The following is a 25,755-nucleotide window of genomic DNA, read 5'->3' on the forward strand; positions in this document are numbered from 1 at the left end:
CAGAGAACAATCTATAAAGGTCTAAAGTGGCAGTACACTGACGGCAGCATTCAATTTGCAGGCTGGTGGTCTTTTACACATGCATGTCAGACACCCACACAACACCATACCTCCCACACAGAGCACCAGCAAACCCAAATGAATAGAGAGAGACCCTTTGAGCCAGCTCAAATATGAAGCCATGGAAAATCAATGTTAATGATAGGTAACACTGATTTGAGTAAGTGAATTGTTTTAACAAGAAATAGTCATCTGTGTTCCCACTGGACCCCATCTCACTTCTGTAGGTTTTTGATCAAATAAATAAATCATTTAACAGCTAATCTGACATAGAAATACTGCTGGCAAATCAAGAGTAGAGTTCGGCATTTTTAAAGTTAGAAGTAGTCTATACTACACAGAATGTCAACACTAACTCTTTTTGTATTTGGACAATTTTCTATCATGGTAAATGTAAACAACTGTTGAATGTCATAGTTCTCTGCATGCCAGTCTGCCTCCAGTCATTTTCTGAATGGTGGCGCTAAAATAAATAGCTGGCTGCATTGTCGAAAGGCACTGGTGATACCAAACTGGAGCTTGTTTAAAGGTAGGTGGTGTGTGCATGGTACAAGTAGCAAGCTAACATACTGTTTCAGGTTTGGTCAGGCTGACAGCGAATTGAATTTCAGAGCGCAATTACATGTACAAGCAATGAAAAATGCAAATTCTCCCTAATTGTACAAATCTCAGGGTCTGGAGGAAAGACAGCAGAAGGAACTTGAATTCTCATTAGAGATATGCGTCATTAGAGGGGGAAAAAAATCCTCACTATAGAAAAGCAAATTGGTGAAGACATGGCTAATCATTCTGCAAGACCATTATCAGCTCTAATTTCAAATGTCACAGTGAGAAGAATTAGATCTACAAATGGCAGTAATGCCTGAAGAAGGTTTCAGCAGCAGCTTTCTAGCCCTTTTCTGCATTGTTAATTTCAGAGGGCCTTTTCTGACAATATGTCTTCATTGCTGCATTATGTCCCAAATCCACAGGGGCTCCTGCCAGACAGCTGTGGCTATTCCAAAAGAAAATCAGCTTTGACGGGGAAACAAAAGGAGCCAAAGGGCAGTAAAAATGCTGAAGTTGAGGTTTGCTTTTACTCAGATTGTATCTCTTTTCCTTTTTTCTTTTCCCCCTCAAACAACCCCCTGCTGTCTAGAGATAACAGTGGTACAGTTCAGTCTGGGAGATGGCAATGTCATGGGGAGATGGGAGGTGACTACAGAGAAAGTGTTGCAAAATATCCTACAGTGCAGTCAGCTTAACAGTGGTTATTTTGTGAAAATACAGTATTATCCAGGCTGTCGGCCTGTATATGTCCCTTATAAAGTGGCTGTATTTCAACCCAAGTTGTTCTTTTGCAACACAGGGCAGTTTTTGTTGGGCTGCATTAATGCTGCTTTGAGGGGAAGCCTGGTAGGATTGAATGAGATCACAGGAAGGCTGACATGCTTTATGACCATGGATCATTGGCTAACATTTGAGTTACATAAGAACAACCATTTCTACACCAAGTGTTTCAGAGATGATACCAGACAGGAGAGGGGAGTGAGATTGTGAAATGAGCAGTGTAGCAATAACTCACATCACCTCTTGTCTTTAGGGAATGAAGTATTTGGGAAGGAGAGTTTTAGAAATACAAGTACACGGATTTTCTTTTTTTTTCCTCTACTACTTTCAGCTCATACAGGGATCATGTCAAGGACTGTTATTGCCTCCATCCTTGTAACTTAATTGGATTTTACTCTTGGTGCTCATACTCTTGTCTCAAAATGAGGCTCCTACTTTAGACTGCCATGTCATTTTCAAGTAACCTGAAATATGAAATCAAACAGGAAATATAATGTTCTTAGGTCACCTGCACTTCTTCTAAAATGTGGTAATGTGCTTCAACTTTGCAAGCCATTGAATGAATGAGTGTTTAATATACTCTCACTTCTGTAGCAAACTGGTGAATTAGCCAGTTGACCAACCTGTAAATTGGTCTGGTTTTATGCCTAAATTTTAAATATATCTTCTGTGTTGAATGAATATAACATTTAGCACATGAGTATGTGAGTTATAAATACAACAAAAGATCCAGAAGAGACATACAGGAGGGTGGCAGGTCGAGTCTTTAAATTACAGGCACAGCCAGAGGCCCTTCATCAATCCTATAGTGAGGGGTTTCTGCGTGGGCAGGAGTGCTTCTATATTTCCGCGCACTCTCACGGAAGAAGAAACTGATGACTCACATTCTGTATATAAAACTGTGCATACGAACCGTTGATAAATATGGCTCCAGTTGTGCCACCAGTCAAAAACTCCTCAATAAGCTCTCTAAAACCACTACAGAAACTTCTTGATGCACACATTCCTGCAAACAAGTAAACCACAGAGCGGCACACACTGAAAGGAGCAGCCAGCAGGTTCAATGACACATCAGCAATGGCAACAAGCATCAGTGAGCAATGCAAGTAAAGCTTGGGAAAAAAAGGGAAAAGTGGTTTTATTGCCTCTATTTTGGCGACATTTTGCAGGGGGCCCCGGCCTCTGAAATATTGTTACTTGATATTTGAACTCATTTATGTTGTTGAAGATTAAACAAAGCAGTTAAATTCTTCCCGCCACAACAGGCCCATTTACATTCCTCTCTCCATCCATATTATAAAACAGGTTTGGATTGGTTTCACTAATTACACTCTGTCAATACTTAGAATGAGATGTCTTAGATTGGAATACAAGGGTAAAGTTTTTTTCTACTAAAACACTAAATATTTATTAACCGCTATTTGTATAATCACTTTCTCAGTTATGTAGCTGTGCATGCTTATTTTGCTCTCCTGCCACTGTCTTTAAATACTCACAAACCCGTACGTGTATCATGTCCTCAAGGGAAAAATTCCTTGAAATATTTGTAAAGATACCCAGTGTAAGTTCAGGAAAGTAAGAGTAGAACATACATAATCATGAGGGTGCACAAGCTGGCACCATTAAAGAGTTTTAGTGCCAAAGAACCTACATGCTCCATGATTTATCAGAAAGAAATCTAAATGATGGGAAACAGACACAGTGCTGCTGTAGAAGGCCTTGCACCAAATGAATATAGCTAAAAACACGTATGTCTTGCGGGTTTCTACAGTACGCCAAAAGGTCAATATTCTACTGTACAAAAGGTTAAAGTGAGGTTACCAAATGATTTACTCTTATCATATCATCCTTGTGGCCATACTGCTAGCGATAGCTTCATCTTCCTGACCTCTCAGTGGAACCCCTAACAACATTATTTGGCTCAATTAAACTGACATTTGAAACTTTGCCTCAGTCTCATATTATCCCATTTTAAGCCACGGCTGCACGTACACACAATCATCTGTGTGCAGCAACCAATTTGCAATTCAGCCCTATCTCTGTAGCTTGGAGGAATGATTCATTTTCATTATTTTCAAAGCCAAATGCTGCCTGTCTGCTTATTGTTTTGCCGATAAACCAGGGCTGGCTCGCCCTCAAAAGACTGTTTAATGTTCAGGCTATTTTATTTAAGCTTTCATCATTGGTGCTATATCATTTCCCCCATCATTAAAAAAAGGGCCGTAAAGCAGATGTGTTCACATCCAGGAACCAAGCACATGATCAGACCCTGAGCTCTCCTCTTCTGACCCTTATCTCACTCCATACAGGTGTCAGACCACAAACACTGCAACTCAAACACATCATCCCCGCACGGAGCCTGCTTCCTTTTATTTGTACAGCTGAAGCCCCGTTCGCCTTGGTTCAAAGGCATTCATGATGCACTTTATTAGCAAACAGAAGAGGGACCTTTGCAGTCAGACAACCATGAGAAAATCAAGTAAAATAAACATGTGTCCTTGTTTTGACCCCTAATGCTTTCACTCATTCACTGCGGACATATCTTTAACTAAGTGCTTTGGGCTGTTTGATTTTCAGGCTCACACATATAGTAAGATCTCCCATGACTTGAAAGTCACCTCTCTCACAGTAAATAGATTTTTTGTTTTCAACCAAGCAAGGAACTTCAATAAGTTCCTGTTAAAGGGCATAAAAAGAATGATGTAAGTAAACCTGGAGAGCCTTCTGATAGAAAGCAACACATGCAAACGTGGAATAACATAGTAGCTGTTTATGGCTTTGTGCAGCGCTTTGCAGCACTGACTTAGCGTGAGGCATGCATATGTTAAATTTAAGGAATGCTGGTTAGAAATTTTGTCTGACTTTTTCATGTCACCATGTCACATGACATTAAAACCTAGCGGGAGCAAGGCGGCTGCAGTTGCTTTACTCTGGCTACACCAGGTGGGAACCACATTATGCCTGATCAGCTATTGTTCTAAGCTTACGCACATTATGTGAAGTACAATGTGTCCAACTTGACGGCAGTGTTTTTATACCCCGCATCTGCAGTCGCTGGCAGCTCACGTTTGACTATCAAGACGCCAAAAGTCAGCTGCAGTCTGCAACGCACCTAATATCACCTTTTAAGTTGATATGACGAACATTTGGAATCACTTTTCTGATCACCTGGGAGAGTCTAATGAGAGTCTAATGTTCACTCTGCTTTTATCTCTACTTTTTGCTCCACCGCCTCCAGAAGAAATGCAGAAATGCTCCACTATGTTCACCCGCTAGTCGCTATCTTCATATGCTGTTTGATGCTGGATAGTGTATCGGAATATTTTTGCTCTGATATCGTATATATCATGTATACGAGAACAGTGAGTGAAACAAAACAGTAATTCGATCCTGCAAAACTGAAACAATGAGTTAAAACTCTTGCTGAGAGGAATAGCAGAGTTTGGTGATCATTTTCTGTAGGTTTATCACTAGAAGTGTCATCGTTTAAAAGTAGTTGAGTGCTCCACTGAACAGAGAAATTCTAATTAGATTTTCTTTTCACTTCCATCGAATGAACACGTTTTAACTTAGGTGAAGATTTGAGAATGAGGTATTTTAGTTTAGAATAATAGTTTGAATCTTCCTCATACTTTCCAACACTATAAAGTACAAACCCACACACATGGAATCAGCATCCATCTGTCAAATGTGTGGCTGACGAAGCAGAACATGAAAAACAAGTCAATGTCAAGAAACAACCTCATCATCAAAGCTAACCTCACATAACAGAATGTCTGTTAAGCATTTAACCACAACAGAGCACAGACAGAGCGAAACCCAGGATCCGTACGGAGCAGTTCTTGTGAGATACATTGGACCCAGAACAGCATGACAAACAGCTGCTCCGCATTTGCACCCCAAGCCAAATAAACACTGAAACACGTTCCAACTAAACTTTATAAGCAACATTGGCTTTCTATCCGGCAAGGGCGAATGTAATTCAGTCAGCTGTAAAAGTCCACCATCATAAATCAATTTGGCGTTCTTTAAGGCTTTAAAGCTATCAACAGTCATCTTTGATCCACCCTGTCTGCAGAGCACATGTCCCATTTTCTATTGTTCACAGAAGATCAGAATCCCTTTGTCTTTTGAAATTAAGATGTTGAAATCAGCACTAATGGAAGCTGGGGTTGTGCAGTTACATAAATATTTAATTGTAATAGATGTTCTGTTATGTTGTACACATTTTTAGCCATGCTAGCAGTGGGTGCATTGGAAAGCAATGTCGGTGCAATCCCTCCTATACCTCAACAGGTACTGTAAGGATTACCAATTACCAATACTTAGATTACTATTATTACAATAATTACATGTCAGCTTCAGCAGTTCTTTTTATTTGGTGCTGCCATAATGCTAAGCTAAGATGGCGAACAGGATCAACATTACCTGCTAAACATCAGCACGCTAGCCTTGTCATTGTGAGCATGTTAGCATGCTAATGTTAGCACTGAGCTCAAAGCACGGCTGCCACACACAGCGGCAACGCTGTTGACTTCTAGTCTTGTAGTGGCATTTTGTGTTTCTGTTATGAACTGAGAATGAAAACAACTACTTTGAGAGGCTCTAACAGGCTCCACATTTTTGTGCTACACAGGATTTTATGTTATTTGAAGCTTTTTGTGCACTGTGCTTATTGCAAGAGGACCTAATTTACTATCAGCTGTAGAGACCTGTGTCTTCTTGCATTATAGAAAACACAACCTGTTAGTGTGAGGGGAAACACACAAAATATTTTTCAGCTTTTGACAAAGTACAGAATCTAGTTGAAACTGTTGAGCTAATAATACACATACTTTCCATCTTGTTGTAGTTGAATCTGCTGAGTTTTCATTTCACTGTCTGTGGGATTTTTCAGTTGCTGGGACTTTATCATGTTGCTTTCTATAGGCTATTTGTGTTAGGCCAATGGAGGTCTCAGATTTCCCATACATGCGTCTCCTTGTGACATGACCTCAAATTCCAGCATCTTGAGCCCAAACCCTTATTACATGAACTAAGCCATCTAGCATTAAGTATTTAATGAATCACATCCTAATGTTTATCATTTACCTAATTAGCTTTATTTACTGCTTGCCCATTGGTTTCTTCTTAACCTTTTTTTAAATTTTTTCTAATAACGGACTGTGAATTAAAAGTGCCCAGTTTTATACATAAAAACAGGCTTCTGTTTTCACACCAGGGTGCTGCTGATTTGACAAAAAGAAGACGGGGTAGAGACATAGATGATACACGTCCTCATACCTAAACGACAAAACAGGTCAGTTTTCAATAGTCCCAAAACAACATATATGACCATTTTCAAGAACGACTTATAGGCTTACAGTATGTACGTTGGAAAGTAGAACATATATGACCAATCCCCAAAGCGTTATATACAAATAAAACCGTATATATGGGTCATAATAAGCTGCTGAATAATTGACCAATTTGGCCGATGGGCTGCAATTAACCTAGAGGATGACATGTTTGTCCCTCAGGATGGAATGAGCTGAAATTTTAGCCTTTGATTCAGTGCGACACTGCATGAATAAAGACTGTTATGTAGAAAAAGTGAAAGAATTGTGTGCGGTCCACCTCCGCAAATACACAGAACAAAACAACACATTTTAGTAAACTCTCAGCAGTTGTTTGTAGAGGAACAGAATTTATGGGCATAAATCCGCCTTGTCCTGCTTGAACCTGAACACGCAATGCACAAAATAGGATTGAGTATGAACGCACATCCACTCTATAGATGTTGAAAATGAAAACCTATATGCCTGGACGTTCCATAAGCACATGTAGTATGCGTGACACAAACAAAATGAAGGAAGTGAGATGACACTTGAGACCCCGACAATCTCTCAGGGTATTCATGTCTACCCTCTTTTGCACTCCAGGCTATTTCTGAACCCGTTTACATCAAGCGGTGTTATTTTGGGAGGCATGGGGGACTGTTGTGCTTTGTTTGTTTGTGTGTTTGTGTGTGTTGGAGTAATTCTAAAACACATTACCAAATGTAAAAATGGGACATACTTTGGATTGCTAACCCTGAGATGGTGAAACCAGCTTTACCATCTCCAAACCCACAATCTTCCATTCCAAAGAAAACACACATTGTGATTCTTACAGACAATTAAGACCAGTGTTGAATATTTAGTCAAATTGTTCAACAACTCCTTCACCTGTAACTAGATCCACCACTATGACTGCTGAAAAACACAGCATTTAACTCATCTATCATTTTATATATAATTGGATTAAATAAAACTGGTAATCTAACTAAATGGATGAGGCCATTCAATATTCTATATTTTTCTGTCAACAAATCCCATTACAAGACAAAAAACAATAATGAATTCATCCTAATAAGTGTTGTCTGTGTATTCAAAGCCTGATCTATCTTATTCCATATTCTTCCATGTCATACACCTCCACAGCTGTGCAACCCCACCAAATGTATATTAATTCACCACTGAAAGTCTCCAACTGCTAACCCCTGCTTGAATTATGTTTATTAAAAACTACAGTGCCCAGCTGTTTTAGGAAATGACTTGAATGCGTGATCTCAAGGTCATAAAATGTTTTCTGTGGTGCAGTGGCTCAGTAAATGGGATTGAACAGGATTCAAGAGCAGAACAAGCCCTGGCAGTACTGTGAGATAATGGCTATAATGCCTTCCTAATAGGCAAAACACAGGGCAGATTGATGAAACTACAAGTTTGTTTGTGAAAAATATAAAATCAATATTGTCTTATAACAACAGACAACCTTTAATTAAATGTTATTATACTATGATTCCCTTACAAACTGTGTCAACGTGTCAGGTTTTCTCAATACACTTCCTCATTAACTGTGTGTTTATCTGTGGGGATTAACTTGTTTATTCTTTTTGCTGCAAATGTCAACCCGATTTTATGATTTCACATACTTTGAATACACAACGTGTATGTCTATATGTGCTTGTATTAATGATGATGTGTTAAGTTTGTTCACACGCAGTCAAGTTATGGAGACTCTCCACCTATTTGGGGACAAACGACTGGTCCTCACAAGTTAATTAACCATTAACCTTGGCTTGTGGGTAAGGTTAGTGTTAGGGTTGGGGATTGGCATGTATTGGTTATAATAAACCTGCTATTAATTGATTAATTTTTTTTTAATATAAGTGTAAAAACCTTACAACATGAACGTGTCAGCAAACAGTTGCCCACACTTCCAGCAGATGTGGAGCAACATTGGCAGTGGAGTGGTGTGGCCACCTAATGAATGTAGGTCCAATGTACTCTCTCCTTTTAGCTTTGTTTTGAATCCGCCAACCATTGAGGAAGAAATCTGGCTCTTTAGCTGCTAAATGCTGCTCCGCTACATTCAGCTAGTTGCTGTCCTTTTTTCTGGTGTAGGTAATGTACAGCGGGTTCGTTAGCTGGAAACTCAAACAATGAGTTAAAAGATGCTAAAGTAAAATGCTTAGTGGTGCACAAGGCCACTGCCTGGCATACCTGCAGAAGTTTGTAGTATAAAAGATTTAGTATATACTAGTGAAGATTCCTATTTTTAATCTATTTTTATTTGTGGCTACAGTGGTCTTTAAAAGGATCACAAATGGGAAGTTGTACAATTACATGGAAACGTATCAACACTGTTAGTGTGCAAAGCAGTGTGATATCTAGCTCCACTCAGTCCTGATACTTTACAGCCTGAATTCATTAGGAATCCAACCCTTTATCTTTACTACTGAAGAGGATTTTTGACATGATTGGACACCCTTGTAAATACACAAGACAAGCATGCCTGCTAATAGCCTGCTGTTAAAACAAATACTGTTGAGCTGGCCTCCTGCCTGTGTAATAGATACCCCTTTTTCACCGCCGGGTTGCATTCGCTGTCTGGCCTGGCAGGGGTTCATGTTTCGAAAGCTTGGCAGTGCAGTGGCATGTGAAAAATGTTCCCCCATATTGGGACGGCAGAAGAAAAGTAGAACAATTAGGGCATGTTAACGTATCCTGATGTTTAGTGCCACCATGGTGCCAACACGTGAGACAGAAGGCTTTACTAATGGTGAGTATGCAGGACATGCAGTAACTAACGCTGTCAAAATGTCACTTGAAATCTAAAATGTATAAGTCCAGCTGATCAGCAGTATTTCATTAACAGTTCTGCTATAGTCTGTCGGGGGATTTATCTTCAAAAGAGGTAAGATCCATAAAGATGCTAAAGAAATATAGTATATGGTAGGGAGGAAAGTGCACAGTTCACATGAGGTGCACGACTATGTTTGTCATTCACTGTCCAAAATGGGCCAGCACTAATCCTGCTGCCATTTTATGATCTACCAAGTGCGTCAGACTATTTCCATTCCAGACCCTCCAGCCACCTTGCCTCTGCACACTTAGTCCACACCTCCAGTGCTCCTTGGTCCAAAGCCAGGTGCCCAAGGTTTTCCAAGGCAGAGAGACGGGGGGGGGGGTTACTGTAAGCAAGTCAAAATATTCATATTCACCTGTCACTAATTCCAAGTAGCAAGAAAGAGCAGAAGCAGTTGCATGTCATCTAACAATTAACCCAGGTCTGGTGTCAATTACCAGTTAAGCTAACTTATTTTCCAATTAAACTGAATATATATTTTCATTTTATTTCATTTGATGCCACTGGAGAAAGACACAAAGAAGGACAATGGTGCGTAGCTTTAAGAGCTGATGGCAGGATCATACCAAACTTATCAACTCATTTGGTTAACAGCATGCATACACTGTCTAGGGTTGGGGTCAAACTGTTTTCTTAGATGCTTGCTTAAAACCTAAAAATATTGTGTTACAATTGTGACCTCTAGTGGCTTGGTAGATTGTGTGCAACATGCATTGGTCTATTCATGAAGTAGAATCTAATTTACAAATGTCTCCCAATGACAACTTAACACCTTCAGCATGTTATTTTACTGAGGTACTGAGAAAACTAGGATTTTTATTTTTCCATAATTGCAGAAATTGATTACCACAAAATAGTACGACTGTATTTCTGGAGGAAGCTGAAGAAGGCCAAATTCCCACGCCAAGTTCTTGTCAGCTTTTACAGAGGAGCAACAGAAAGCATCCTGACTGGAAACATCACAAACTGTGCACGGCCCAGGACCGGAGGGCTCTGCAGAGGGTGATTAAAACTGCTCAGAAGATCATTGGTACCCATCTGCTGAGCATCAGTGATCAGTGGTGAGTGACAATAAACCTACCTACCAATCCTTAGTTATAACCCTTGAAAAACACTACTGGGTGTTTCCATGTGCTAAAAAAGAAAGCTGGTGGATTTTAAACATTTTATTTAAAATATTAATTAGAAACATTTTATTTATTCATTTAATTAAACTTAATTTAACCATCTCTTTTAACTGGTCAAAGAAGGCAGCCAAACAGCATTTAAAAGTTACATTGACACACATTTGATAATACAACACATTAAAACATCTTCCAAGACACCTATACACACACACAGAATATTGAGCCTATGGGAAACATCAGTCCTCCTTAAGGACGAAGGCGAACACAACTTGAACTCCGCAAGTGGTACCAGCAGCTCTAACTGGAGAATCTTTTGTAAGGTGTTTCATGTTGAGGTTGCACAATATGAAAAGGCAGCTTTTCCTAACTTGGGGATAACTCTGGGGACATTAAAAAGCAGCAGCCTGCAGACTGTTTTTGGTAAATAACCGCAAAGTTAAGGGGGCTACAAAGGTAAGTGGGTGATTTGCACAGCTTCCACTGTTGTTTACCTCAATTTGTTGGTAATTTGTTTGAGCTGTGGATAGGTCTCGAGAACATCAGGCAGTTTGAGAACTTCAAGAAAATCAGAGCAGGACTTTTGACCATTACCAATCACTTGATCGATCAGGTCAGTGACAGTTGTTTCTGGAAGTGAGATATGTTTAATTTTGTGATACTGTCTGTCTGTGATGATATGTTTGGCATGCAGATGCTGCAGAATGAAGGAGTGATCTGCCTTCAGGCAATCAATGAGTTCCACCTTGTGCTCAATGATCATTTTCACAGCACGGCCCTGTAAAAGACAGCAGGGTTGGTTTGTCAATACTAAACAAATGAATGTTTTGGGGTTTATTAATCCGCGTATGAATGGTTCTTTCATTATTTCGTTTCAAAACCAAATCGGAAAAACAAGTAGTTTTTTCTGTTTTACGATAAACAAAAAAACAGACATCTGTTTTGTTTTTCTGTTTTAAACCCATAACTGAAAACAAAGAAGCTGTGTTTTGTTCTATGTTTGACCGGTGTGAACCCGTTCTCACTCCCGACTCCTCACATGACGGTAAAGGCAGGTATATAATATTTTACAGAAAAGACTGAGGACGTGGTTGGGGTGAATGGAGGGCCAGAACCCGGACTTTGAAGCAGTAGACCAGTCCAGTGTGAAACAAAAAGTCAGTATTACATACAGTCCCCCTCCAAAAGTATTTTTTGTTTTTCACTGAAGACATTTGGGTTTAAGATCAAAAGATGAGTATCAGGTAGTAGCCTAGAGAGGCTGAACGAAAATCACCCGACCCTTTTAATCATGTATGATTCGTTAATATAGAGCTTGCCAAATTAACTAATAACAGTTCATGTTTGCTGTGTACCATTGGATGTACTGACAACTATCACTGAATTAATATTAAAAATGAGAAATCTTAAAAACAGGAGGATTGTCAGGAAAGGGTTCCTGTTCCAGTTGCTAGTGAGTAACAAACTGAACATTGAGTCAATAGCAGCCTCCAGTACTGCAGCTATATAAAATTGTCCTAAAAACCCACTTATGTTGATGTTCAAGCTCATCTTAACTACATTTAATCAGGCACGGCCATCGTCCAAGTGTATCTGCTGCAGGTTTATTAAGTGTAACACACAAAGCTACACAAATTGGACTCATTAAACATCAAAATCAAAACTTGTTTTTTTGTTTTTCTGATTTGGTTTTGAAACTAAATAATCAAAGAACGAACCATAGGCTACAGGGATTTTTTTGAGTGAAAGGAGTCATTTTTTCTTTTTGGAAATGTTACCTTTTGCTAGTGCGGGACAAAGTCTTGGACGCCATTTTTATGTTTCAGCGTGTGGTTTGTAAGTGTGCCTGTAGAGCTTGCTTGTTTTCTTAATGTCTGACTGAGTGTGAACGTGTTTCTTTGCCTTGTTGATGGTGATCTGTCTAGTATGTCCTTGAGGTACTATATGTGTATATATATATATATAATATATAATTATACTGTATAAATTGAATTGCTCTTTTGTATTTTGCTTGAAGCTTTGGCAATGCTGTCATATTAACATTCATGCCAATAAAGCGAATTCGAAATTTGAGAGCAGGTTCATTATTGTTTGCTCACCTTTTTCTCCCCTCTTGAATTTACAGCCATGCTCATATATGTTTGTCTGTTAAATATGAAACTAGAGACCGTTAGCTTAGCTTAGCCTGACTGTGTGTATCAAGACCAACTTTCTTTTGTCTCTATCTGTTTGGTGTCTTGGTTGGGCTTTTGGGTCCAAACCTGCCTTTAATGAGTGTGTACATAGTCTCAGTGCTCAGCATCACCCGAGGCAGAGGCATAGAAGGCATCCTTGAGTTTGTCCCACTCTGGGTAATTTAGGAGAAATTCCTCCAAAACAACACTAAGCTATCAATGTGCATCTTACTCTGTAAGGTAATGTTTCTACAAGTGTGAGTACTGTACCTGAGAGGGAGGCAGTGTCTCATCTACAGTCCCTGAGAGGAAAGCAGTGTTAGGATTTGCTGAAGTTGTATTTTATTGTTGAATGTTTTGATTAATGAATGAGAGACTGACAGAAAGCACATGCAAATAATTATATTGGACAGATCACTAGTAAGAAGTTGGCAAATGTTACCTGCAGGTACTTGTGGTGTGTTCACACACACTGATAAATCAATATCACCCACATTGACACCAGTTATTTTATCAGCACATATTACACTGCCGCCAAGTGCAGTGTAGTTTGCATAGGGAACCTGTCCACCAATATTCCCTGAACAAGGAATGAAAAACGTGTTCAAAACATACATCAAAATACTCAAGCCAAATGTTATATATATTTCTTGTTTCAAAAGTTTTACAACAAGAACAGTTACTGTGCAAGCTTTACTAAAGCACTGCAATTTCAAATTCAAATTCAAATTCGCTTTATTGACATGAATGTATAGCAACAATATTGCCAAAGCTACATATAAAATACATGAGGACAATTAATTTCATTAGATAAGGAAATAACACAGCCAAAGTTGTATTTGTGTGTTAATACAAAATAAAATAATAATAAAATATATAATATAAAATTCCGTAAAAATAAATATTTAAATAAGTAAAACAATAAGCGTATGTGTGTGTTAGTATGTTAGAAAATGAAAATAATATATTAAATTCAAATAAATAAATAAAACGGTGAGTGTGTGAGTGTGTGTAAAAAAAATAAATAAATAAATAAATAAAATAAGTAAATGATACAGTAACGCGTGCGTGTGTGTGTGTGTGTGTGTGTAAAATTTTTTTAAAATAAGTAAGTAATAAGTAAGTAAAACTAAGTAAATAATTGCAATTTATTTTGCAACTTTCTTTGTATGCTTTCATAGTACAGGGAATACTTGAGAAATATGAATGCTCACCAGATGAACTACTTCCAGGACCATGCGCTGTTTCAATCTTCATGTTGAGGCATTTTGTGTTTGTTAATGTTAAGTCTCTGACAGTAACAACACTATTACAATCAGCAACCACTGTCGGAGTAGATGACCCTGTAAATATTGATGACAATCATAAATGGTAACACTTTAAATATTGTACACAAAATTGTAAATAGTTGCTAAGGAAAGAGTGAGGAAGGAATCATGAATGACCTGATAATTAATGAATCACTAATAAACAGTTAGTGAATAACTCCAAATTGATGATGATTCACTCGAGAACAGACTGGGATACCCTATATTAATGAATCATTAGGCAGTCATCATAAATATAATAAATCCTTGTTGTTCCTGATTAACTCAGCTTGAGTAGCACAAAACCTATTAACGACTCCCTTAATTATTACTTTTTTTGGGCCCCCTTCAAGTGAAGTGATACATCATACTAAGCAGAAATCCCTTATTACAACTACAGTTTTTAAATTCACCAGTAAAATAAGTTACTAGTTTTGTGCTGCTCAGCAGCTGCTTCAGAGTTGATCAGGAACCACTCATTAAGTGTCAGTATGTCAGTTTACAGATATTTATTAAGTAATGGTTGCCTGGTGATTCATTAATTTAGTATCTTCCAGTATGTTTTCTAGTAAATCATCTACATAGATTTGTTCCTCACTCATTCCTCATGTACTCACAGTTTAGTTTACTGTATTGTAAAGTCGGCTTAATTGAACTCAAGTGTATGATGAGGCTCACAGACAAGAGCTGTAGGGATTTTACAGGCAGAGCTTTACCTGCAGTGTTGGGGTGGAAAAGCTGTTGCACTTGCGGGTAATGGACCTGATGCTCCTTCAGAATCTCCCAGAAGCTCTGACAGCTCTCACTTCCCTTCTGAATTATTATTTTCAAAAGCATCCTCATCTTGTCTAAGGCATCGCTTTGATTTTCTACCTCTCTGAATTCATTCCGAGATAAAATATCCCCACACTCATTTAGGATGTAATCAGGGTCACTGGAAAGCCACTTACAGAGTTTGTCCTGCTCTGACTTCAGCTTGTCCATCATCTGCAATGAGACAGAAAACAGCACACAAGGTGCCAGAGACATAAGATTTGTTTAATCCATCCAACATAATTAACTTAAAAGCATTCCAGAATCGAAAGTGACTGTGTTTTATATAATCACACACTATAAAAACATTTAAGGCCACTTAAGACCAAAATAATAAGTGATTAAAAACGTTTACACAGTAGGCTACTGTCTATGCAGTGAAATTACAACATTTCTTTATGCAGAAATGTTAAATCACCGGCGCACTGACACTTCCCTTTCTATATTTACCAGGTAAACTTGACCCACATCTGGAGAGTCTCTTCAGGACGCAACACATAGCCTACCTTTATTTAGCGTGACTTGTCGTACTGTAGCCTAGTTGAAAAAAAAAAACCTGCAGGTCGGAAAATTGAATGTAAAGATGAAATATTAAAGAGTTTCCTGCTTATCGACAGAAACCGAACGCTTGCCGCCAACTGAGTTCACTTCCTCGTTGCTTCACCTACCCCAGTGGCGGACGTGACAGTGTAGGTGGAGAATAGGATGCATGGGCGTACAGCTGCGCTCCTGGTGACGCAGGCCAAATACATAATTATAGTGTAAATGGTAGGTCTCAATAATCAATAATTACCGTCACTGTATCTGTGAAGCCATTGCTACAGGCCACTGTCGGTCCTAACGCTGTTACATGGGTCATATTTTAGTTTGAACACTGAATGAAACTCGTCATTTGAACACCCCCCCCCCCCCTCCACTGGCTCTTGCAAGCCCCGTTACCTTATGGGATAAAACGTACAGCTTCGTTGCTCAGTTGGTCATAATAACAAAATACATACCTGCTTGTTTAAAAAAAAAAAAAAGCAAATGGGGGAAAAAATTGGCAATACTAGTTTGCCACTTTTGGGGGCTTCATATTCAACAGTTAATTAAATCAATAAAACAAGTCATGAGTCATGAGCCATGAGAAAATAGGAACCACTAATTACTTCTCCAAATATACCAGCTGTGCAGGCAGTATTGACATTTATTATTATTTATTATTTAACTGTAATCAGATTACCTTTAAAAATGTGGATTTAAAACATGAAGTGACTCATTTGTGGTACAATCATAAGCAAGTAGAAATATACAACATAGTTTCATATTGTATATAGTAAGTTACTAAAAAGGCTCATCACCAAGATCAGTTTTTCTTTAATTAAATGAAATGATTCACTTCATGACCGTTTACACTAAAACATACACAAATACAAATGACACTGTTAAAATAACAAGCATCCAGTCATGTTAAGTTAGCCATGGTGGTCTGTCCATTCATTAAGGGGAATCAAAGTTGACAGGATGACATTATGGTAGTGTTTGACCTCTGGTTATTAATCCCAGTCACATTGCTGCTGTCTTTGTCATGTTGGAGGTGGAAAAACAGGGCACCTGGAACCATGTAAATGATTAGTATGAGTTATCTTATGACACTTTGCAAAACTTGATATATTTCTGGTTAATACTGACTGTTGAGGCAGGAGATAAGAGATAAGATGCATTTTATCCGTAGCCGGTTCTAGCGTTAAAAAGCAACAAGTGTATGAGACTTATTTGGGATGTAAGTCCACACGCTGTCCTTCAGACTGTTTGCACTTTTGTCCATGCACAACAGTTGCAGAGCAGACTGTGTGGAATCTGATGGTTGGAATGGGCCTGTACCCCCAACTTAGTTTAGAGCTTTAACATTAATATGTATAATATGAAGCAATAAGGTAAATAAGTCACTTGTCATAGATAGAACTGATGAGGTTTATTCACAAACTTAAGAGGGCTGTCGGGGGTCTTGAGAGTTTTTACTGTGGAGGTGCTTGTTTACTGATGGATGTGCTTTTGACAAAGGTAGCGTTGCGCTCCAGTGTTACAGCCCTCCTTCCAGACGTCTGATTCAGTTCGCTCATGTCCACCCCTGAGTCTAAGCTGGTTTCTCGACTCTCAGCTGGCATTCGCCTCCTCTGCTGCTCTGACACAGCATAATGGATCTCAGCTGCAGGTTTGCCCTCCAGTGATACAAACCAGGCCCGAGGGGGCTGAAGTGAGGGGATTTTAGAAAGTTCTGCCAAGGCTTGCACCGAGTGTCTGCTGTCCACAATTTTATTCAGTGTTCCTGGGACCGACACTGACTCTGGGAGGCTGAAGTGACCCCTGGATGTGTTGGTTGAGGTCGCTGCCTGAGAGCCCTCTAGAACCTCAAGCTGGTCCTCAGTTTCTTCTGCCTGGTTCTGGGTGGCAGAGGAACCTTTTGACACAGTCTGGGTGAAGCTGTCTTTACTCAGCGGCTCGGTGGCGGCACTGTTTGAAGCTCCTGCTCGGGGAAGAGTGGCCGACCTGCTCCACTGAGGCTGCTCTGACTGCTCCTCCAAATGGAAGAACGCTGGAGTATGAAGAATGGCAACAGGCTGGTTGTAGAAAAACAAATTCTCTGTCAGAGAGGCTGGAACTCTGATCTGCTCTGTAGTTTTATGCAAACACTTCTGATCACTCAGGTCAGAGTTAAGCTCCAGTTCGTTACACTCCAAAGTAATGGCCACAGCGTTGGGGTTGGCTATTACGTTGCCATTGCGCATAGAAATTACAGAGGCATTGTGCCAGTTATCCCTTCTTTCTGTGAATGATTGGTGCAGTCCATCCTGTGGATCAGAGAAGTCTCCTTTATCATCACATGTGGAGGTGGATTGGTCTTTCCTCATCTCTGGTAGGATTTTTTTTGCCTTACTTTCACAGAGTGGACTTCTGTAGACAAGAGAGAACATTTGCCTCAAGCAGTGCCGGGCTGATCAACCTGGACATTCTTAATTAATTAATGGATATGCTTCTGTAGTCCGCTGTATTTTACTGCGAAGCTTTAATACTCAAACATGTTGGTGGTTTATTGTTTTAAGCACTTTAATATTTCTGATCAATAAGACCTACAACCTTCAGTTACAGCCCACACAGCACAAAGCGTAGTGCTAAAAGTTAAAGATACATTTGACGCTTGATTTATTTGATTCCCAGTGTGCTGGGAGCAGGTTTTGAGACTGCAACAAAACCAGAAAGTGCATCTTTAAATGTTATTCTGAGTAATCATACTAAAATCACCAACAACTTATATTTTATGAGATGTTACCTGCGATTAAACAATAACCCAAACAGAAGACAGACGACAACAACAAGCATTCCTCCAAGGATAACCATCAGGATAGATGAATGGCGCATAATGAAATCAACGGGGATGGCAAGTCCAAAGAAACCTGAAGCATACAGATGAGCAGAAGAAGAAGTTCAGATGAAATATAAACTATACATGCAAAATAAATCACTGTAGATTAAAATGAATATGTTGCATTTTGTATCAAAAAACATTTGCCATTTAATGAAAGGCCAGTTTCAGTGGATTATGAAACTTATTTTAAAATATTAGTAACTTATTTATTTTTCTTCCATCTGCTTGCAAGGTTGGAACAATTCAGTTGTTATACTAGTTATTTACAACAACCATCACAAAATCAATCCTGACATTCCCACCTTACTCCTGAACATGGCAAAGATGGTAGAGACTGAGCACTTGCCTCTGGTGGATGACAGAGGCGCTGCTATCCAGTAACCAAAGTGAGGAGCTGTGAATGTCCACCTGAGTTTTCCTTCCACTGACACCACCGTCCCTAGTCCTTTTCTCATCCATCCACCTAAAACAAACAACAAAAACAACCCCCTCAAATTTGCTTGTATAAAATTGTCTCTCAGATCTTCAAATAAGTGCGCTCGTCTCCTTGCAAAGACAGTTTAGGTGAATGAGGAGGGCTCTGAAATGAATGCTGCTACAGCTCCTGCATTATTTGTGGAGGAGGAGACATCACTTTGCTCCTCTCGGCAATTACTAAATTAACCAAACGGCTAATTCTAAGTAGATTTTTAGTGATACGTTTGTGAGCATTGAGTCAGCTGATACATGATAAACTGAACAAGGTAAAGATGGCCTCCTTATCTAGTCTAAACCAACAGATCGGACTTCCCCTTGATTCGTTTCATGTTCATGACACTAATAAGCCATGTGCTCTGAATTTAGATTAAGCTCTCCCCTGCAGATGTGGAGTGAAGTCACACCTTCCCTATGATCTTTATTTAATAATATAACATTAATTATATTTATATTAATCTTTGCTGATGGCTACAGTACTTGACTGAAACAGCTGTCGGTGCTACCCGGTGCTAGGTGCTAACAATATTGAAAATGCATATTACATTTAATCTTTCGGTAAAAGTGAGAGAGAGCCAGGAAAGCTATCAAAGTGTATTTAAGTGACCTGGTGCAATTTATAATTTTAAGTAATGTGTTAAGGATTATGTGGCTATTTGTATTTTAACCCATTACACCATTTGCAATGATCATCTAAGGCCTTTTTTATACTTTAGGTCCCTCACCATAGTTAATAAACTACATTTGTGTTGACAGGGAGCTCTTACCCCACTTGCTGTTATCTTAATGGAGCATGTCATTAATGGAAAGTTGTACCATTTACAACTGAGCCCCCTTTATTTAGCTACAATTCCAAATAAAGGCCATGAAATCATCTTCACTGTCTCTCCTGACTCCTCTAAGATCAAACTCTGTGCACGATCGGGACTTCTACTCACCGGTGGTCCGGTTAAAGAACCATGCTGGAACAACATTTGAACTCTGAAGTCCACAGCTGTCAGGAATGCTGAGGCTGACCTGTATGGGCCCACTCACATGTAACTCTGTGTCTCCTGAGAAAAGCTGCACATTGACAGCCGCCACCGGACTCAACTCCACACTGACGTATCCTTGAAAAACAGAGCAGGTAATGCTTGAGAGAAGTTGTGGACTAGACCAATTCAATTGTCCGTTTGTTTTTCTTGGATGGAATTGTCTTAAATGAAATATAAATAAATCTTAACTTTGGTAAATCAGTTTATTACAGCCTCTAATGGACGTTTTTTTAAGTGGTGCAGAATATGTGCTGCTATTGGACCATTCATCTGTCTATCAGTCTGCATGTACCACTAGATGGCACTACAGGAACACAAAATCCAAATTAAGCATTTTCTTCTTGAACTTTATCTAAACTTGCAGTTACTTTTGTCGTCTAAAATCTTCAGTGCAATGCAACGTTAAATTAGACTGTAAATACTAACACTGGAAATAGTGCTTTGTGTCAGTTTTCTGGTAAAAAGTCAAATCACTCTAATCTGAAACAAAATATACCATGACCTAAAATCTATTGTTTTCAGATTACTGCACTCATCTACCTGATTTACTACTCATGATGCCCATAGTGTTAAGAAAGGTGTCCTCCTCGGACGGCAGCTTGGGAACGGTCAGGTAGGCTTTGACAGAAGTGACGTCACTGCTGTCTGTCAGGTTCAGCAGGCTTTTGGGAAACTGGACAATTGGCAGCGATGAAGAATCTATCAACAAACAAACACAATGTGATCTATATCTGGTGAAAATATGTATTTCCCCTTTAGTGCACTCATGAGCAAGGCAGAAAGAGAAAGTTAAAAAGTGTGACTTAAACAATATATACAGTAGCCTACCAGATGTTTTGCCAGTGATCATGACAGAATCATCAAAAAGCCAGATGTTCCCTTGATTCAGGCCAAGTAGGGACATGGTCACGGAGGAAAATACTGCAGCAATGATGAAGAAGGAAGAGAAAAGGCTGCAAAATTAGGACTCAGTACTTCCTTTTGTCCATAAGATGGCAGTGTGACATTTTGACATATAAAGTCAAGTAATAAACCTGACAGGGAGGCAAGAAATGGGGGAATTCACTTTTCTGTCAGGGCCTTATCTAAGCATTAACAACAAAAAACAATAGCTCAAGTATTCAAGATTTAGTTCTTTGCTGTCTTGAGAAATGCATATCACTGCAGATGGCAGATGGCAACACAGATGGAGGAAGACACACACTCTAGATGTGGGTTATAAAATGATCCCAAATAGTCTTGTGTGCTGCACCTAACTGCGTCTTTACTGCAGTGGGGTGGAGCAATAATTGGCCTTACAGTGACAAGAAAAGAAAAGAAAAACCTGCGCAGATCCACTGGCAGATACACACATATATCAGTGTAATTGGTTGAGTTAAACAGGCAGAGCCGTGGGCTAATAGACTATAAATTCTAGCACTCGTGCCACTCAATGGAAAATACAGCCATGCCAAGTTCAAAAACAGTACTCCATGATTATGAGACCCAATAATGAATTAAAAAACAACGCTGCCTTTCTCAATTTTATCAATTTGATAAAGCTCTTTCGGCTACATACACAAATATCTTACTTGGCATTCTGTTGGTTTTACAAGGCAGCAGTGTGCAGACGTAGCCTTCCTTGCTGGCCACAATTGTGACTGGCACGTCACTTCGGTAAGGTACATGAAGTAAAACACCTCCATCCTCTCCAGTAAGAGCTGTGTTGGTCCTGGTGTAGTTGATGTAGACCTCCACCACTGCCTGGCACAGGTACTGACGACTCAGCACGTCGCTGACCTGGACTTTTAGGTTCAAGGCAGAACCTGGGGGGGAAGGAAAAATAACAAACCAAAGAGTTTACAGTCGAGCATGACAGTTCATACAAATTCAGGTAAAAAACGTAATCTACCACAAATTACACCTCTCGGACACACTCTCCACAAAATGTAACATTATAAGCTCCACAAAGGTAATATTTATTATATTATAAAGTATTGTAAGATGCTGCTGTTATTTTGTCCACCACCTTTTATGCAGTATGACCATATGCTTTAATGCTTTAACTGAATACACTGCATTTCCAATTAACTTAGACAGGACCTTATTGGCAACAACACAGGGAAAGTAATTTGCAGAATCCCTGGAGGATATCAATCAGTTAATCCCAGGAGATTTTAGACAGAGTTGGACACAAATACAAATTGTAAAAGTTGCCAATTTGTACTGCAAAGTGTGCATTCAAGACAACATTATGCTGCATCAATATACAGTACATATTTCCAATAACACGATTCTTATGAGGTAGCCCGATCATTACATGTTTTTAGGAAGGTCCTAGACAGTCCCATTAGGGGCCTAGTGATAAATGGGATACCTTACTCACAAACTCAATGAGCCACTTTCACACTCATTGTTAAGTTCATGACAACAGCACTTTATTTCTCAGATATAGTGTTGCTTAACAATGACGGAATGCTTAGCATAACCCCATCCTAAGCCTAATGAATATTTTTATATTAACAATGGATTAAATGACAATGTATAATGTGAAAGGTGTTGCTCGCAGCGACAAAACCTCAGAGAATTAGCATCAAATCTGCTTTTCCCTCCCTCAGCACTAGAGACCATTTCAGCCTCTTAAACTAACTGTTGTAGTTTTGGTCCCAAAACACTTTCATCAAGCCTGTTTTTAGCCACAGCAGGTAGCTTTTTTATGATAAACAAACTGTGTGACAGACAAAGTTAGCGACTAGCTGAGGAGCACGGAGGAGCATTTAGCTGCTGTAAGGCCAGATATTTCCATCAGGAATTGGTGGAGACCAAAACAGAGCTAAAAGTAGATTGAATTCTTACATTTATTGGGTGGCCACAAACACGACTCCAGATGAATGCAAATGTTAAACGTTGTTCTAACATGTTCACTGTGACAACTTTACGTTAATATTGTGTTTACAAATTATTCTGCTACACCCATGCGAGCCAGAAAGTGAGTCCATAGCCATGAATCTCAGCAACAGGCCCATCATGAACCCTCCAAAAGTTACAGTAGAGCATAGTTATTTTGTGCTAGGAGGCCATAAAAAAGTATTGCACTTTTTATTAGTAACAATAAATCACTATAGCAGCAATCTCACCAGTAATAATGTCATCGGCATCTTTCTCTAATGCTGACAATTTGACACTGACAGTAGCAGTGGTTGAATTTGCTGCTGGGCTGACTGCTCATAATCCTGCTGCTAAAAGATCTGCCAAAGCTTTACTGAAAACTCATGATGCCATGCCTTATGCTACCAGCTTTTCACAATATTTCAGCAAGTGCCAAAACCAGATAACCAGATCACCACTGCCCCTAACCATTCCCTTTGATCAGAAGCAGACAAATGCCTGGAGCTGCCAGGAGTGTCTGCGTTTTCAGCCACAATATAAAACCAATATCTACATTTGGCAGTGTTAGTGTCCCCCCTACTGGGACACACGCACCAGTGCAGATGGACAGCGAGGGTGCTTGTTATGGGAGAGGCAGCCACTTTATGTGTGTTCGGCCTTAGTGGCCAAACATAACAGAAGGGGGTCACTACATCTGAAGTGGAGGTGTTTCGTGCCAGATTACTATAATCTCCCCATTTGGCGAACTGAACCACACCACAAAGAGGTTTATGAAGTGGATTGAAACGGACCGTCTGAGGCCACTGAGACAGATGAGAAATTGATCCCAAGTTGAGTGTGATGGGGCTCGAATTCGGTTATTACTGGTTACATAATAGCACTGCCGTCCAATGAATGTTTTGTTTTTGAACGCTTTCTCTCTCAGTGTGTGAACTCTTTAATTTGGTAACATGAGGAAGATATTTCCACAAACATTAAATCACAAAGCTACTTTCCCCACAAATGTAGACCAGTAAATGCTAGAGTGGCAAGTTGTAATTGTTGAAAAGCAGCACGTTTGTGGCTAAAAGCATTTGCTTTTGCTGACATATCGGGCACATTCGTCGTACCATTATTATCATTTCACCACAGACTATGATCAAAATAAAGATGCACAGGGAGGAGCGCAAACATGTTGACCGGTCAGTTTGTGAGACCACCAGGCAGCACAAACAGATGGTCCAACAGGGAATTATCTCTGGTGACCCCCTCACCACATGGTGTGTGTGCGAGTGTTGGAATTAGGCCATACATTCCACTGTTGGACAAAAACACAAGTGCACCCTTTGATATCTGGGCCAAATCGGCCTCAAGAGCAAGTCAGCAGTATCATACTAAAGCCAGACAAAGGATGCTTAGGGAGGAGCTGGCTGAGGGGGTGGCACGAAGACGTGATGTCCTAACAACAACCAGTCCTGTTGTCAAATGATTATAATCCTCGCTGGGGGTAAATTGATTGAATCTTTAAGTCTGTTGCTCCAATGAAGGGACAACAATGGCAATGTTAATCTTAGCATGGGAGAACTGACCATCTGGTTCAAGAAAGGAGGAGGTTTTTGTACGTTTTCTTCTTCTTCATTTTCTCTTTTTATGCAGTAGAAGCAGTAGGTTGGCAGTCATTCCCATGACGGTTCACTCTGTACTGAAGGGACAGGAAGGCTGAGAGGAAAAAAGGTTTGGCAGGACACAACGCATGCCGGCAAACGGGGCTGGGGGTGGTACTAGGGACAACGCCATGCTTGGGTACATTTCCAAGTATTCCAAGTGTCCAAGACAGAGACTGGAGGATCATGTGATGACGGATGGCAATGTACTCCTACAGCAGCATGAATTAGTCATGAATCAGTTGATAAGTGAACAGTCACAAATCCCTCTTTCAGCTCTTCTGCATGGCTCTGCTGTAAACAAGATGGGTGGGGGGGCCTTCTTGGATGCTTTCTGGGTTTCCATACCTACAGCTTTTTTGCTTTTATGAAAATTTTTGCCCCACTCCCAAGTCACTTGTTATAATATCGTAAATGATGCAAATAGACACTGATAAATTGCTGCCTCGTTGGTGGTGATGCATTTAAAATGCACAGATTGACAAACCGTTACTCACTGGGTGACAACAGCAAGCTCCCGCATCACTTATTACTCATGAACAGATCAGTAGATTTACCAGCAAATCCTCATACAGATGGTCTAGCCCCACTAAATGAGGACATCTATAATCTGTTAGAGGCAGATTTGTAATGGCTGGTGGAGGAGAAATATGAAAAATGTCAAAATACCAACATTAATCCTTATTTTCCAGCCACAATGTAATATATTTTCATCTTAAATCAAACAGACTGAGCTTTACAAAGTTTTACTTTGGTTAAACTCGCCCGGTGATACAGTGAAGCCTCTACAGACCTGACAAGGGTTCGATCACTTGTTGTTGGCGCTGAAAGGGCTCTTGTTTCATGTGATCCCCGTTTGAAAAGTTCCCGTCGTTGATATGCAGAGAGTGTCCAGCCGGAGTGAACTCTCCGCTCGCTTTCCCATTCTTGCATAGAATCAGCGCAGACAGCAGACAGATCAACAGGCGCATGACTTTCAAAGAAAAGGTTGGATCGGTGTCACTTTTCACTCGCCACAGGTCCAATTTTCATCAGAAACTTGTACAGAGATGCCCACTCCACTGCCATCCTAACTACTCCTAACTACTACATCCTTCCAACTGCGGAGGGAAACTCCTCCCCTTTAAGCTGCTCCGTGGACCCACAGAGAGATTACCTATCTATCTATCTATCTTCTATCTAGATTTCAAAACAAAATAAACATTTTGCAAATGTATAGTTGTGGATGGAGACCGCTATTTAAGTAAAAGTAGAAATCTACAACAACGTAAACACTTGGGTAAATGTATTATCAAGTTACATTTATGACACTTTCACCATGTTCTAGGATTAGTATGATGATGCGTTTAAAGTC

At 39.7% G+C, this 25,755-nt stretch overlaps 2 protein-coding genes across 3 annotated transcripts; both read right to left on the reverse strand.

Annotated features, from left to right (window-relative positions):
• Positions 1 to 10,709: 10,709 nt before the first annotated feature.
• LOC119903833 lies at positions 10,710 to 15,658 on the reverse strand. Of its 2 annotated transcripts, none has more exons than XM_038720081.1 (6): positions 15,427 to 15,658; positions 14,880 to 15,150; positions 14,071 to 14,199; positions 13,299 to 13,436; positions 13,127 to 13,158; positions 10,710 to 11,460 (listed from the first exon to the last, which is right to left on the reverse strand). In XM_038720081.1, the coding sequence occupies exons 2-6, from the start codon at positions 15,148 to 15,150 to the stop codon at positions 11,173 to 11,175; spliced, it is 858 nt and encodes a 285-aa protein (XP_038576009.1). In that variant the 5' UTR covers positions 15,427 to 15,658; the 3' UTR covers positions 10,710 to 11,172. The 2 variants fall into 2 exon arrangements, with proteins under 2 accessions (XP_038576009.1, XP_038576008.1); XM_038720080.1 differs by having other exon boundaries at positions 15,483 to 15,656.
• Positions 15,659 to 16,142: 484 nt separating this feature from the next.
• Positions 16,143 to 25,505, reverse strand: LOC119903832 (protein FAM171B-like). The gene is made up of 8 exons (XM_038720078.1): positions 25,195 to 25,505; positions 21,462 to 21,695; positions 20,719 to 20,811; positions 20,431 to 20,589; positions 19,795 to 19,965; positions 18,729 to 18,845; positions 18,287 to 18,410; positions 16,143 to 17,910 (listed from the first exon to the last, which is right to left on the reverse strand). Exons 1-8 carry the CDS (start codon positions 25,370 to 25,372, stop codon positions 16,974 to 16,976), a joined length of 2,013 nt encoding a protein of 670 aa, XP_038576006.1. The 5' UTR covers positions 25,373 to 25,505; the 3' UTR covers positions 16,143 to 16,973.
• Between the last annotated feature and the right edge of the window lie 250 nt (positions 25,506 to 25,755).

The sequence above is a fragment of the Micropterus salmoides genome, unplaced genomic scaffold (genome assembly GCF_014851395.1).
Source record: "Micropterus salmoides isolate LMB-PRFRI ecotype aquatic unplaced genomic scaffold, ASM1485139v1 Ms_hic_scaffold_15, whole genome shotgun sequence".
Classification (NCBI taxonomy): domain Eukaryota; kingdom Metazoa; phylum Chordata; class Actinopteri; order Centrarchiformes; family Centrarchidae; genus Micropterus; species Micropterus salmoides.